Source organism: Rhinoderma darwinii, chromosome 4 (genome assembly GCF_050947455.1).
Source record: "Rhinoderma darwinii isolate aRhiDar2 chromosome 4, aRhiDar2.hap1, whole genome shotgun sequence".
Lineage (NCBI taxonomy): Eukaryota > Metazoa > Chordata > Amphibia > Anura > Rhinodermatidae > Rhinoderma > Rhinoderma darwinii.
The window spans coordinates 62,040,589-62,057,532 of NC_134690.1; the positions used below are offsets into that span (position 1 = coordinate 62,040,589).

Below are 16,944 nucleotides of genomic sequence, written 5' to 3' on the forward strand. Positions count from 1 at the left end.
GGGAACCCCCTCTCTGATGTTCATACGCCTTAATAGGGTATTTGGAGGGAAGTTGTCTTCATGAGACAAAAAAGTTTAAACACCCTGTTAAATGGATTATGTCGTACCCGGCAGTTCTCTTTGCAAAAGATAAAACTCACTAGTATCAACCTTAGTAAGGTGTAACTTTGGTACTGGACAATGGTTACAATGTTTTTTCATTTCACCATAACAGGAGCTCTAGTGACTGAATTTGTCATGTTAAAATTCTCCAGCTACGTGTGAGGCAAATTCGTACAGTGGGGCTACTTGTGACTAACATCAGTATCAGCAGGTGGCGCTACCATCATCACGATTATAGAGAGCTTTTGTCTAGCACTAAACTATAATTAAAGCGTACCTCCACTTTCAGTGAAAAAACTAATTATAGTGCCATATAAATCATATTTCTTAATCAGTTGTATTTACCGATTTCTATTCTAGAAGCCACACGGACTGTGTAAAGTCTGTACTTCCGGCTGCTCATAACTCCTCATGAGACAGAGCGTCCGGCTCATCTCCATGGCTCCTGTATCCAGAACTACCACTCGTGCTATAGGATTCTACAGTGCTGGCAGCCGTTCTGCATATGGGAGCCATAAAGACGAGTAAGATGCGGTCTCCCACTAAAGAGTTACGAGTGGTCGGCAGCACAGACTTTTCACAATCCATGCGGCTGCTAGAAGCAAAATCGGTATTGGTAATGCAAGAGATTTAGAAAAACTATTATAGTGCACACTCCTGCACTATAACGGTTTTCACTCAAATCGGAGGTACGAAAAGCACAAGTGAGCGGATTTACTAATTTCCAGTATGTTTCTGGGACAATTAAGAAAAAACAGAACAGGAGGAAACTGACTTGAACACCAGAGGAACGAAAACATTCCTGCTGCTATGCCCGTAGGTTTTAACTACCAGTATTTTGTGGATTTAAGAAGGTCATCTGAAGAGACTCCCTGAGCCACTGAACGAGATAAATACATAAATCCATGTACCATCCACATACTCAAGAAGTCTTATACCTTAAAAGTCACCAACCTGTATCATCCACTGATGAAACCGAATACAACTCATACAGCTGTGAAGGAAGGCGATACAGCTTAGAACCTGATCACGATGCAACATCCCAAAGTGACCTTCAAACGCATACAACAGTTATAGTGACCGCCACTAACAAATTACTTTTATCGTACGCCAAAAGACTTCTAAAACCTTCATTTTGTAATGCCTATTACGTTAAAGAAAACATGATACTAGGGCAGATTAAATAAAGGGTTAAACTAAAGGGTGCTATACCGCTCCCATATGGAAGTGCTTTGCCAAGTGTTCATCTAACAGTCTGTGCAGCAATTCCCCGATTTAGTCCTATAATCACAAACACCCTAACAATGGAAGCCATAGGGAAATCAACTTTACAGCAGCCTGCATTCCGTCGAATATAAACCTGCCTGTGTATGCTGCCTGGCTGACTAATAGCAGACTACCATTTTATAAGCAATTTCCGAACGTAAAATTGTAGGTTGAAGAGTGTTTATACCAGAAATGCCTATAATGAGTATAAACAGAACATAAATGTCGGATGACTGGGGGTCGGACTGCTGGGTGTGGTCACTTATTCCTTTAAAGTGAATAGAGATATGAAAAGAGTCCAGGTGTGCTCACTCCGCTTTTCTGTATCCCCAATTCACTAACACGGGGTGAGAACATATTCACGTCCACCGGTCTGCTGGAAAAAGGGATCCGGACTTCCTTGTTCTCAGGACCTCTGACTGGTCAGTCATTTGAGTGCAAAACCTTTGTGACTGCATATTAGCGAATGGTGACTTAAAGAGGCTCTGTCACCAGATTTTGCAGCCCCTATCTGCTATTGCAGCAGATAGGCGCTGCAATGTAGATTACAGTAACGTTTTTATTTTTAAAAAACGAGCATTTTTGGCCAAGTTATGACCATTTTTGTAGTTATGCAAATGAGGCTTGCAAAAGTCCAAGTGGGCGTGTTTAAAGTAAAAGTCCAACTGGGCGTGTATTATGTGCGTACATCGGGGCGTGTTTACTACTTTTACTAGCTGGGCGTTCTGATGAGAAGTATCATCCACTTCTCTTCAGAACGCCCACTTGGACTTTTACTTTTAAACACGCCCACTTGGACTTTTGCAAGCCTCATTTGCATAACTACAAAAATGGTCATAACTTGGCCAAAAATGCTCGTTTTTAAAAAATAAAAACGTTACTGTAATCTACATTGCAGCGCCGATCTGCTGCAATAGCAGATAGGGGTTGCAAAATCTGGTGACAGAGCCTCTTTAAAGGTGCAGTCTGATATTAGAAGAAAGGGTTGTGCCTCCTCCAAAAAAAATAGCGCCACTCTAGTCTATAGACTAAGGTATTACAATATCAGTCACAGCTCATGGACGAGATTGGTGAGGTTTGGGGAAAATAAAACAAAAACTGATATTTTGCAAATCTCAGACAACCCTTTTAATCATTTAAAAAAAGATAAACACACGCTGTCACTTTTTACCTAAAGAACATGTGAATTGAAGTGGGCCTCATTTATGAAAACCAGTGCAGGAAAAAAACATGGCGGAGCGGCTACTGCCAAACAATCAGATCCCTGAGCACAGCAAAAATATGACTGCTAGAATCTGACTGGCTGAGAAAAAGCAGTCGGCAAGGCAATAAAGAGCATTCTCACCTGCAGCGAGTCAGTGGTGTGGTTGGTCGGTTGACCACTCTTGCCATATCCTTGCCCATGAGAATTCAGAAGCCTCCCACTCAGGTCGACTGCCGCCCGCCAATTCTTACTATTCTGTGGGAAGAACAAAAAAGAACAGAAAATGGTAACTAATAAACGATGCCAATAAAAAGCTCAGCTGGTTCATTTGCTTGAAGCGGCTCGATCTAGTCATCAGTAATGATGACAAGGTCAGTAAAGATGGCCAGAAAAGCCAGGGATGTCATTTGTCAAAGCCGTACGTATAATTAGGCAGTAAGTGAAGCCAAGCGCGAGGCGCCATTTAGAGCGAGCACAAGACACCAACAATATTAGAAACTGGAAACCCGCTTCATATTCAGAGATGTTAATGGCCAGCATTTTACTGGGGGGTAAAACAGGAACACGCTGCATATGTAATGGAGGACGCTTCATGTTTTCATATGCCTGGAAATAAACTTCAGAAAAAAAGCAGAGAGAGAACTTGACTTCATAAATAAATGGTATTTACATTCATAAACCTTATAAAGATGATAATGGGGACATAATATATGGCTCTGACAACAAATACACATAGAATTTTTTTTAATCGAGGAATATCCCATCTCAGTTTGTGGTCATTGGTTCCCAAGTTATAGAAGTATATAGCTGTATTCACACGGTGCAGTCAGTGCTGCAGTTTTCACAAAATTGCAGCATAAAAATGAGTTACGACCGTGTGAACGTAGACCCTAAAGAGGGACAACCAACAACCCACAAAGTGATGCCCACTTATCAGTCCTAGAATCCTGACTTCTATGCCCAGCTATGCCAATATGAAGTGTTCCCATCCTCATATTGCAGGGTGGCGACTCTGGATGTCAACCCCTATAGCAGGGCATGTCCTATTTTTCTATTTATTTTGCGGTCTGTGCTTCTATACTTTATAATGGGAGCATGTCCCGTCCGTGCCCACAATCACTGTATAAAAAAAACACACACACACACACATATATATACATATATATATATATATATACACACACACACACACACACACACACACATTTTTTTTTATAGTGATTACGGGCCATGCTCCCATTATAAAGTATAGGAGCACAGACCACAAAATAAAAATAAATCGGACATGCCCTATTTTTTGCAGGTCATTTCTACACCCGTACATATGCAGGAAGGTGTCCGTGGGCCATAGAAATGAATGGGTTCGTATTTTATCCATAATTGCGGATCCACATTCTGGTCGTGTGCTTAAATCTGAAGATCTTTATTTGAGCACAAATAATAACACTGTTCTCTACATGGCTGTTGTGGGGAAAAGATGATTAATGTTACTTTATCTGACGGTAACAGAGCGCTGTACGCAGCAGCTGTCGTGTTACCAGTTATTCCAGGACACGAGAGCGCTTGCCAATGCCATAGGCGCTCTACTAGGGAGTCTGAAAAATGTCAGTGTTGCCCATAGCAACCAAAGAATCCCATTATCAAACCTATTTATTTATTTTAGGCTCTGTTCACACTGATGTCATTGCTAGTTTGTCAGGTTTTTCCAGTATTCCTGCCGTCATAGGTCAAGGTGGTCAACAAGGATTCGATCCAGCATATAAGTCAGGGCTCAATTATAAATGGAAGCCATGATGTTAATGTGAACAGTGCCCAAGTTTTTTTTTTTTTTCTTTGTTATGACATTTGTTTTGTTCTATTTTCCACTACAAATAAATTCATTAATAAACATACAAAAGCAACGTATTGCATAAATCTATGTAACGTTCCAAAAAACTAAAATTTAAAAGCACCAACAGCATACCTGGACTACGAACGAAAGGTGGAACTACAGTAACATGCACTTCATCCTGCATGGGAAAGCCCCAGACATTGCTAACAGTACCTGCGCGCGTTCCCCCCCCAGAAACAAAGACTCGAAGGGGGCCATTAACTCTCCATTTGACACCATTACGGTGATTAAAACGTCCTCCTCCACCAGCCATGACATACTTCTCCATCATAAATTACGCTGCTACAGCACACTGGCACGGCTCTGGAAAATGCATTTATTAACCCTTCCTGCAATGTTCCTCTGCTATAGAAATGAGCGTGCAGAGCTTCTCCATTATACCATTAAAAGCTTTTTACCGGTTTGCTGCAGCCATCTATTCCCTGCTCAGCGCCAACCCAGCAATTGACCCTTCTAAGCTTGACAGATACGGCTACGGGTGATTAACACATGATATGAAGACGCGTGCTAGGTTTAAAAGCTTTATATAGTCCGGCTCCGTCCTGTCCAAGTATAAAACGATGGATCGCAGCCATATGTAAATGCACAACTTCAATTGAAGGTTCACCTTGCCTGCGCCTATATATTAGAGGACTGCACTTACAGTAATTCCCTCACATCTACTTATTAGCCAAATGGCTCTGATGGTCTTTCCCAAACCATCAACAGAATACAAGTGCCGTTAGGGAGAAGAGACGTGTCAGAGGAATCCGCCGCTCTTCCGGACTCAAGAATTTGGAGACACTTTGAGACAAGCCAGTTTCCTATTCAGTTTTTATCCAGTTCAGATCACTATCTGACACCCAGAAAAACAGAGGGTAGGAACGCGATAGGCGTAAACGCTATCAATTATCCGCAACGTATTTCATTGCGGAAAATACTCAACGTATTACAGTAGCAACAGAGTGGACGAGATTTGAACAAATGCATTCCACACTCCCCGGGAACAAAACCTGCAGAGAAAAGGATTGTAAATTAACCTGCGGCGCGGTTTCTTAATCCGCAGCATGGTAATTTATGTTGCGGAATCGCTGCTCTTTAGTTGCAGGTTTTCCACAGTGAATTTAATGTGAAGGTAAAACTCGCAAAAAATAAACAAAATGTTGCAATTTCACCGCAAAAATAGCAAATCAGAAAAAAACAAAAACAACAAAGTTAATATTCCCCCCTGGGCGTTGTCATAGCGACGTATTCCTCCGTTCTGAGTGCAGCCCGGTCTCCTGGGTTGACATTTTATCCCATGTGACTGCTGCAGAGCCAATCACAGGCTGCAGCGGTCACATGGACTACAGCTTCATCCCAGGAGGCCGGGCTGCACGGAGGACGCATAGCTAGGACAACATTCCAGGTGGCAAGTATTAACTTTTTTTTCCTAGCACAGTTACCACAGCGAAGAACCCACCAAAAAATCTGTACTACAATATGGTCATTTTTTTGGGCGGCATTCCCTGCATGTTCCAGGACAGATACGCTGGGTATAAGGGGTTTCCTGAAACAGCACCACCCTTGTCAATAGGTTGTATCTGGTATTGCAGCTCACCCCTTTTGAAGAAAGAATAAAATACACACCATTTTTTTTCTAAACTCCTTCAGAGCTGGACATGGACAAGGAGGATATTGAGTGATTGCTCTTCCCCAACTCTCTTGGGCTCCGTCACAGGTCATGTTATAGCTATGGGGAAAGGTGATAAGTGACACTTCTGGACCCACTTATCTTTTGAAATAAGACCACACAGGCAGAGCTCCAAACTCCCCTGGCATGAGACATTGGCCAACGTTTGGTCTGTCCCTATGAGATTTAAGGTGGATCCCAAAAGTGGCAGAACTTTATCAAAAATATTCAAGCCCAAATGGCCAATTTAAAACAAAAGCAGCATCTATCGATAAGACACAAAACTTGCTTGGCGTTAATCATTACCGGTATCAAGAATAATGAAACCGCATAGAAAAGTCAAGTATCACACGAGTAGTAATGACGGCTGTATTTCAATACATACTACAGGAAACGCTGCAGCGGCCTCCCGATTATGACTGAGTGCATAAAACGCAGCAGGGCTCGATACACCCCAAACAAAAGGAAAAAAAATATAGAGCACAGAACAAATAAATGATAATTACACACAGCGGTGAGCCTCACACCAATACAGTCAACATCAAATCCAGGTCACTGTATACCCGGGCGCACTCACGACTCAAGGCCGATTTTTTTATATTTCGTAGCCATACCCCTTCTTGCATACTGTATGTTTCTAGCCCTCCACATAAGCAGCAGAACAATTACCATAATTCTTTATAGGGAACAAAGGATAAAAGGGGGATAAAGAAAAACGTTTTAAAAAAACTCTTTACCGCAGTAGTATAAATACTTCTACTTCTTTCCGCTGACTATATATTTTTATTCTCCTCCTTGTAGGCTCCACCACGTGTGTATTCTGTAGGCCGTGGTACTTCTTTGGTGACTGCCATATTGATTAGATATGGGCAAATCTTAGTCAGGTCTAAAACTTCGCTCCAAATGTTAGGAGCCAGCTACAAGACGCTTTAAGTTAAAGGGTATGTTCACACGCAAAGTCAAAAACAGCTGAAAACGACGGAGCGGTTTTCAAAAGAAATCTGATTTTCAGCAGTTTAAGCCGAAAACAGTTTTTTGACAATGAAAAACAGCGCCAAAAACGGCTTAAGAAGTGACATGCTACTTTTTACGGGGCGGTTTTCTCTACGTGCCTTTTTTTTTTTTTTTTTTTTAAAACCAGCAGCGTAAAAAACACCCCATGCGAACGAAACGCCGTTTTTCCCATTGAATTTGGTGGGCAGATGTTTGTAGGAGTTTAGCTACTGTTTTTTCAGGCGTCTTTTGGGGCGTTTATGCCCCGAAATACGCCTGAAAACACAGCGCGTGAACATACCCTTAATCCACAAAATACAGTGGGTTACCATTTCTAACCCCTTAAAGAGGTATTCCCATCTCTGACATATCAACAGGTCAAACGTTTAAGGGAGTATTCCCATCTTAAAGCGGTTTTCCCATGAGAGACATTTAGGACATATCCACAGGATATGTCATAAATGTCAGATAGATACGGGTCCCACCTCTGGGACCCGCACCTATCTTTAGAACGGGGCCCCCTAAACCCTGTTCAGCCGCTCTGTGTTGCGGCTGAATGACGTGAATTCCGACCGTGAAAAAGGATATATGGTCGTGAGTGATGTAAACAGCGTAACTCCCATAGTAGGGAGTGGCAGTTACGGAAACCGATGGGACCCCCACTAGTTATGATGCTTACCTTGTCGTTCCTGGGAGCCCCATAGGAATGGAGCTGCACGCTCGGCCACCGCTCCATTCACATCTACAGCGCTGCCGAATGTGTAGATCAACATTAGATCACTTATCAGTGATGTGTACATGGGAACATGCAGGGAACACAGATCATGTGTTTGCTGTTACCTTGACCCATAGAGAATAAAAAACAAAAAAACAAAAAAAAAAAAAAAAGGGATACAAATGCTTTTATTCACGTTTCTGAACTTTTGTTTCCCTAAAAAAGACCAACTGCTCCAATTTGAACCAATGGCGGAGGGGGTTAAATTCTATGTTTCTAATGTATTGCACAGCACGAATATGCAGCCCGGCCCGCTCTGCCTCTGGGACCCGTAGTGTGCGCGCACCAGGATTAGCGCCCCCAGCCTATTCCTGAACATCTAGCACTATTTAAGGAACTCTGTCCACTATCCCAGCGCTAAGTCGGTATCCTATCCTATGTCCGTGACCAGTCGAAATCCTGTACCCTGTGGCTGCTTCCAGTAATTCGGCACAGCTTGTAACCCACTACCTGAAATCTGACTGTATCCAGCCTACAGGTGACTGATTTGGTCAGGATTAATGGTGTCCTCAATGCTGAGAAATACAGGCAGACACTTATCCATCATGCAATATCATCAGGGAGGCATCTGATTGGCTCCAAATTTATTCTGCAGCAGGACAACAACCCCAAACATACAGCCAAGGTTATTAAAAAATACTTTTCAGCATAAAGAAGAACAAGGAGCCCTGGAAGTGATGATATGGCCCCCAGAGCCATCACCATCATCGAGTCTGTCTGGGATTACGTGAAGAGACAGAAGGATTAGAGGAAACCTACATCCACAGAAGATCTGTGGTTAGTTCTCCAAGATGTGTGGAACAACCTCCCTGCCGAGTTCCTTCAAAAACCAGTGTGCAGGTGTACCTAGAAGAATTGCTGCGGTTTTCAAGGCAAAGGGTGGTCACACCAAATATTGATTTGGATTTAGATTTGTTCATTCACTTTGCATTTTGTGAATTGATTTAAAAAAAAACAAAAAACAAACACACGACTTCTATTTTTGAAAGCATTCTTACTTAAAGAGGCTCTGTCACCAGATTTTGCAACCCCTATCTGCTATTGCAGCAGATAGGCGCTGCAATGTAGATTACAGTAACGTTTTTATTTTTAAAAAACGAGCATTTTTGGCCAAGTTATGGCCATTTTCGTATTTATGCAAATGAGGCTTGCAAAAGTACAACTGGGCGTGTTGAAAAGTAAAAGTACAAGTGGGCGTGTATTATGTGCGTACATCGGGGCGTGTTTACTACTTTTACTAGCTGGGCGTTCTGATGAGAAGTATCATCCACTTCTCTTCAGAACGCCCAGCTTCTGGCAGTGCAGATCTGTGACGTCACTCACAGGTCCTGCATCGTGTCGGCACCAGAGGCTACAGTTGATTCTGCAGCAGCATCAGCATTTGCAGGTAAGTAGCTACATCGACTTACCTGCAAACGCCGATGCTGCTGCAGAATCATCTGTAGCCTCTGGTGTCGATGTGTCCTCGCTCGTCTGACACGATGCAGGACCTGAGAGTGACGTCACAGCGTGATCTCTGGAGAACACGGCTGTGTCTGCACTGCCAGAAGCTGGGCGTTCTAAAGAGAAGTGGATGATACTTCTATACACAACGCCCAGCTAGTAAAAGTAGTAAACACGCCCCGATGTACGCACATAATACACGCCCAGTTGTACTTTTACTTTTCAACACGCCCAGTTGTACTTTTGCAAGCCTCATTTGCATAAATACGAAAATGGCCATAACTTGGCCAAAAATGCTCGTTTTTAAAAAATAAAAACGTTACTGTAATCTACATTGCAGCGCCTATCTGCTGCAATAGCAGATAGGGGCTGCAAAATCTGGTGACAGAGCCTCTTTAACAGCATTATTCCACAACTGCTTAAAAAAACATTTGAACAGTACTGTATATTTTACACGGAATGGCCACTGCATTAGAGACACCTGCCCTATCACAATTGGAGCCTCCCTGTTCTGTTTGGAAAGACCCTTGACCCCAGAGTGCAGCATAAAATAAAGCGAACAAGTTTTATGGATCAATTTCAATGTAAATCCACAAATTAAAAAAAGAAAGGCCGATCTCAGCGACTTTGAACAGGGTCATTGGTGCTACACTAGCCCGGGCCAATAATTCATAAACTGCCGACCTTGTGTGGTTCTCTCATGCAACAGTTACTAGAGTATAACGAGAATAGCGTGGTAGAAAAAAAACAAACAGCGAAAGGGGAGCCCGTAGTCAAAAACTCATTGACGCAAGACGTCAGAGAAGGACGTCATGAAATATTGGTAAATGGGAAAGGGGCAAAGGGAATAGTAGGGAAAAGAGTGTGGTATCTCCAAGTATGAACTATTGAAATAATTATAAAAAAAGAATTATTTTTGTTAAGTACCCGTAAAAGAAGCCGGAACGCCGGGAAAACGCACGTTGGGTGCTTTTTAGTTTAACAATAATCTCAAATGGTTCAGCAATAGGAGGCAGGGGCACAATATACTATCCATCAATTCAATTTAGGTGCCGTTCTGCCACTTCATACATGGCACGAACAGGAACCGGCTAGCGCTATATCCGGACACGCTGGATAGCGTTCAGGATGTAAGTATCAGTATGCGATTATCAGCAACACAGAGCGGTTAGCACCGCAGCAGCAAACACACCGCTTATACAGAGCTCTGTGGGTTTGCAGAATATGTAACATCGCTCCTGGCAAGGCGGTGTAACTCAATGTTTGATGCTCTCCATTTGTATACGGTCATAAACGGCTTTATAATAATAAGTCGTGATCTATTAGCCTATACTGCCTGGGTCAGACGGACGTTGGCTGTCTGCATCGCTACCCTACGGTGGCCCCAAAATTGGTGCTGTGGGGCGCCGATGTAGACATCCACGTCTGTTTCAGTGCATTCCATAGCTTAAAGGGCTTTTCAAGCCACTAAAAATTGATGGCCTATCCTCAGGATAGGTCATCAATAGCTGATGGTTTGGGGTCAGACTTTCGGGACCCCCGCCGATCAGCTGTTTTATAGGGGGCCGCAGCACTCATACGAGCGCTGCTTCCCCTTCATTTCTTCTTGCTCACTGTGAATCGTCGACACGCATTTATCAGTTATTCACAGGTATTGCAGCCTTCTCCCATTCACTTTAATGGGAGAAAAGGCTACACCACCTGTGAATCACCACTAAATGCATGTTGACTATCCACAGTGAGCACTGCGGCCCCTTCAAAACAGCTGATCGACGAAAGTTGGACCCCGACCCATCAGCTATTGATGGTCTATCCGGAGGACAGGCCATTAATTTTTAATGGCTGGAAAACCCCTTTAATTTCCATTACTGATGGTGCTTTAGAATTGATTTTTTTTTTTTAATATATATTATATATATATATATACACACACACACACACACACTCTGCATCCAATGCCGGCTTGTCACTTTTGACATCAATTGAGTGCCAATTAATATTTCTGGGCCGATTCACGTCCAGTTGTACCATAAGGATTTTTTTTTTTTTTTAAAGTTAGGGTACTCAAAGAGCAGGCCACTGCTAGAATCAATTGTCTAACCGCCCAGAAAGGTCTGAAAAAATATAGATTTTATAGGTAAACATTTGCATAAATGATAAAAATTTGACCCGATAAGCTCTGACAGACAGATCGATACTTACAAGAAGCTGTTTGAGCCCCAGAAAGGTCTGTTCTACAGAGTTGGCGGTGAGGACCTGTCGTTTCATGGCAGCGGGTTCACCCAGGAAGCGCAGCATAAGTTCCCTCACTGCATCGCCCTGAAACAAGTACAACATTTACTATTCACATGATAGAACAACAAATGGCTTATTATGGGAGCAACTCAAATTCATGTCTGTCCACGTACAAGCTGTATGTCACTATAACCAAGAGGCAGCAGAAAGAACAAGACAATCAAAGGAAACTTAGGCTTCATGCACGCGACCGTAAGGGTTTTTACTGTCCGTCAATACATATGCACATCCTCAGCCGTCCACAACTGCAGAAGTGCCCATAGACTTCTATGGGCGAGTCCGTGCCGCAACAAGAATAAGACCTGTTCTATATATTGCAGATCATTTCTACGGCCCTGACACACATTCGGATATGTACGGAAAGGCGTCTATGGCGTATAGAAATTAATGGGTCCGTAATTACCCAATTTGTAATTATGGATGAAAACTATGGTCGTGTGCACGCGGCCTAACACTGGGGGGTAAGCCCTGGAGAAACAAGTCCAACTTTCTGGTCATAACTGGATTGACCGGTCTGGAGGGGGGGGGGGGGGAGCTAACGGCTGAGTTTGAGGACATAACTTCACTAATCCCGAGCCCTCACAAGTAAACTGGGAAAGGAAGGAAAATCATACATAGTTTTTTTTAAGCAACGTCTTCCCCTAAATAAAAGCAGCCCAGACACAGAGTATGCAGAACTTCCAGCTAAGCAAAAGTTTTCCCGTAAATGGTAGAATTTGTGCTTTTTCAATGACAGGTTGTATTGGAAATTTTGCTGACGGAAACTTTTCTCTTGCTATATATAAATAAAGAGTTCAAGTACTCCATTCCTGTGACAGTAGAAGACATTGCTGCATAATATATATATACACACACACACACACACACACACAGCTTTGGAAGTGTGAGACAGTCTCTGCCTCCATCAGTTTATCACTGTCGCTCCTAATATTACACTTAATTTACTCGTGTCTATGTACGGTATGACTTTTTTAAAATAATATGTAATGTAGATTACAGCAGTGTTTTTTTATTTAGAAAAACGATCATTTTTGACAGAGTTATGACCTATATTAGCTTTATGCTAATGACTTTCTCAATGGACAGCTGGGCGTGTTTTACTATATGACCAAGTGGGAGTTGTACAGAGGAGTGTATGATGCTGACCAATCAGTGACCAATCAGCGTCATACACTTCTCTCCATTCATTTACATTGGGCATAGCAATATAGCTATATCACTATGTGCAGCCACATAAACACACTATAACGCTACTGCAGTGTCCTGACAATGAATATACATCACCTCCAGCCAGGACGGGATGTGTATTCAGAATCCTGTCACTTCTCTGCACTTCTGTGATTTACAGCACAGCACAGCGAGATCTCGCTGTAAATGACAGCTTACAGCATAATCTCGCGAGACTACGCCTGCTATGCTGTAACTCAGATGAGTGCAGAGAAGTGGTCAGGATTTTGAATACACATCCCGTCCTGGCTGGAGGTAATGTCTATTCATTGTCAGGACACTGCAGTAATGTTATAGTGTGTGTATGTGGCTGCACATAGCAGTATAGCTATATCGCTATGTGCTGTGTAAATGAATGGAGAGAAGTGTAGGACACAGATTAGTCGGCCTCATACACTCCTCTGTACAACGCCCACTTGGCCAAAAAGTAAAACACGCCCAGTTGTCCATTGAGAAACTCATTAGCATAAATCTAATATAGGTCAATACTCCGTAAAAAATAATAGTTTTTCTAAATAAAAAAAAACCACTGCTGTAATCTACATTACAGCGCCGTTCGAATCATGTACAATATAGGGAATTTATAATCTGGTGACAGAACCTCTTTAGAACTACATTTTTCTGTTCCTCTGTAATACCTCCTGGAAATGTACACTTGAAATCAACAACTGGCCATTACTATTCCACTAACTTCGACAGCCCCGTAGAAATGAATGGATCAGTGGTCAAGCATGCGCACTACCGCTCCATTCCTATGGGGCTCCCATGAACAGCAAAGTAGGCCGGTTCTTGTGATCGGTGGGAGTCCCAGTGGTCGGTGCTCCACCAATCACATATTTATCACCTATCCATCTCCATTTTCTTGATAACCTACCCAATGTATGTCACTATGAATTAGGGAACAGGTGGAAAGTAGTATGTATCCAGTTACCATGGAGACACATGGGTTTGCGTAAAAGCTGTAGACCCAAAATGATAGGAGATTTTCGAATAAGACTATCTTCAAAGTTGCTTCATTTTAGACGCATTGGAACAATAATGAGAAATTGGTTGTAAAGGTGAACATACCCTTTGATAAAGGATTTATTTTGTTTTAATTTTTGTGAGTCATTTAAAAAAAAAAAGAGAGACATGGTTCTGCTCCACATCTGGCACTCCATTATATGTTGCCATCAGATCGGGTAGCATAGGTGGTGACAGATCTGCTTCAGGATAAACACACACACACAGAATAAAAACACTGCAGATTTTCTGCAACAGATTTCATTGCGGGAAAACCCGCTATGTATTACAGTAGCAGCAGAGTGGATGAGATTTCACCCATACACCGCGGAATAAAAATCTGCCGATAAACCGTTCATAAATTCACCTGCATTGCATTCCTTTAACCCCCAGCGTCAATTTATGCTTCAAAATCACTGCTCTCTTGTTGCAAGTTCTCCCAACTGACTTCAAATGAAAAACCCGTAATAAATAGGCAAAAAATATATATTTTTTTGCAGCAGAAAAACTGCAATTATGCTGCAAAATTCACAAATAAAAAAAGTTTTGGGTTTAACAATAAAAAGGTTACTACTTACCCCCAGGTGTTGTCATCGAACAGAGGAATGCGTTGCTGAGTGCCTCAGCCTCCTGGGATAATGTTTAAGCCCAATCATAGGCTGCAGCGATCACATGGACTACAGCGTCATCCCAGGAGGCTGGGCTACACTCAGAGCAGTGGGACAAGACGCTAGGACAATGCCCAGGGAGAAGTAGTAACCTTTTAATTTTTTCCCCCCAGTACTGGTTTCCACAGCAGACATTCCGCCCGAAAACACATTTGGTGTGGTTCTTCAGGTCAACAATTCGGTGTGGTTTTTCGGTCAGAATTCCCTGTGGGTTCCAGGACAGATACATGGTGTACTTTTACGCAGCGTATCGGCCCTGTGCGCACCCAGCCTCAAGGTTTGTTGTATCTTGCTTTAGGAAGATTGAAGGGTAGGTAACTGGTTTTACTTATGTTGTACGGACGTGGAGTTACATTAGATCATCTATTTAATTTACATTGAACTATACATTTATTAGGGTATGCTCACACGGCTTATTTTCTGCCGTTTTTCAGGGCGTAAATGGCTGAAAAATCGGAAGCAGAATGCCTCCAAACATCTGCCCATTGATTTCATGGGAAAAACTGCATTCTGTTTCGACGGGAGGTTTACGCGGCCGTTTTGAAAAACGTCCACGTTAAAAAAAAAAAGTTTTTTGCTAAGTGTGTGAACATACCCTAAGGCCCCATGCACACGAACGTAAAAACGCCCGTAATTACAGCACATTTTTACGGGCCCATGGACTTCTATTGGCCACGGGTACCTCCCCGTTTGCTTACGGGAAGGTGCCCGTGCCGTTGAAAAATATAGAACATGTCCCATTTCAGGCCGTAATGGCAGGCCCATAGAAGTCTCAGGCCGCAGCGGTCACATGGACTGCCGCGTCATCCAGGGAGGTCGGACTGGAGGTCAGGAGAGAGACGCGTCACCAAGGCAACTGCCGGGTAAGTATGAATTTCTTTTACTTCTTCTGCGGAAAGGGCTGTCCCTTCTCTCTATCCTGCACGGATAGAGAGAAGGGCTGCCGATTACTGCAGTGCAATTTTGCAGCGAAAACGTGCCCGTAAATATGGGTGCAATACGGGTCGAATACGTGTGACCAAGGGCCCGTATTTAAGCCAGTATTTACGGGTGGACAAAAATACGGTCGTGTGCATGGGGCCTTATACTGATGAATCCATCTGCACTTTACTCACAGACCCCGTCCTGATAGCCCAGCTCCAATAGTGCACTTTAACCCTTCAAGTAAAAAAATATTTCCTAAATCTCGTCCAATGGCTAACACGCTGCAGTGCAGTCACCTCATACCAGTTATTGTCTAGTCACCACAGCAGGGAGAAGATTGCAGAGCCTCCATCTCCGGACACTTTACCTCTATAGCATGCAAGTCATGGTTCAGCTAGTTCAGTAACTCAGGTGGTGCAATTTATAACAATGGGTGACAAATCGACTCCTGTAAAGATATCTACTCATTCTGACTTTCAGTAGAAATCACAAGCCTTGCGTGTCACTATTCACCCTAGGCTAGAAAAAGCCTCTGCAATATTTCTGCCTGGCCGTCCCTTATTACAAGATCTAGGAATTACAGCGTAATGGCAACATAAGTGACAATATTTAACGTGCACAGGGCACGATTGTCCTGATATAAGAGAACGCTGTGGTAAGGGGCTCTGCATTACGGATAATAACTACTGTGCGGACGGGTGACCCATACAGGGTAAATAATAAACTACAAGGACACAGGAGCAGAGTCGTACAAAACTTCCTCCAAAATTACAGCTAGAGAGAGTAAAGACAGAACACCGTATAAAACGAACGTGAGGATATGTACAGGTGATTCCAACCTTGCCTAATCGGGTAAAAATTACTTTTCTTAACCCCTTAGCGACCATCCACGGTATTTTGACAGCGGGCGGTGCAGGCAATCTACAGCGACGTCTTTTGCCATAGAAAAGGCTTATGTGCGCTCCAGTTTGTGCTCGTTCTCTAAGTAGGAACTGTTCGGGTATGTTCACACGGCTTATTTTCGGCTGTTTTCCGGGCCATAAAAAAAAATAAAAAAATCTGAAGCAGAACACCTCCAAACATCTGCCCATTGATTTCAATGGTAAAAACTGTGCTGTTCCGACGGGGCGTTTTTTATTTCTTTTTTTCGCGGCTGTTTTGAAAAACGCCCGCATTAAAAAAAAACGCCTTCGATAAAGAAGTGCATGTCACTTCTTGAACAGTTTTTCATTGACTATAGAAAAACAGTTCCAGAAACGACCTTAAAAAAAAAGCAAGTTTGAATAAAAACGTCTGAAAATTCGGAGAGGGTTTCCCTTGAAAAACAGCTCCGTATTTTCAGACGTTTTTTGCTAAGCGTGTGAACAAACCCTTATTAACAGCCACTGAACTTAGAGAAGCCTCCTGAACACAGCTGGGATTGGAGGAAATGCCGACACCAGCTGTTCAACCCTTTAATTGCAGAGGTCCTTAAGCATTATCTGCAGACAGCCCTGGGGACCT

The 16,944-nt window shown here is 42.8% G+C and overlaps 1 protein-coding gene across 2 annotated transcripts in view; it reads right to left on the reverse strand.

Annotated features, from left to right (window-relative positions):
* TRAPPC12 (trafficking protein particle complex subunit 12) overlaps positions 1–16,944 on the reverse strand; it is a 92,402-nt gene that overhangs the window by 58,164 nt on the left and 17,294 nt on the right. The window contains exons 3-4 of one of the 2 annotated variants that reach the window (XM_075861146.1): positions 11,528–11,644; positions 2,714–2,827 (exon numbers count right to left, since the gene is read on the reverse strand). In XM_075861146.1, the coding sequence (XP_075717261.1) occupies positions 2,714–2,827; positions 11,528–11,644 (231 nt within the window). The remainder of the gene's footprint in view (positions 1–2,713; positions 2,828–11,527; positions 11,645–16,944) is intronic. The other variant, XM_075861145.1, reaches the window with a different exon arrangement.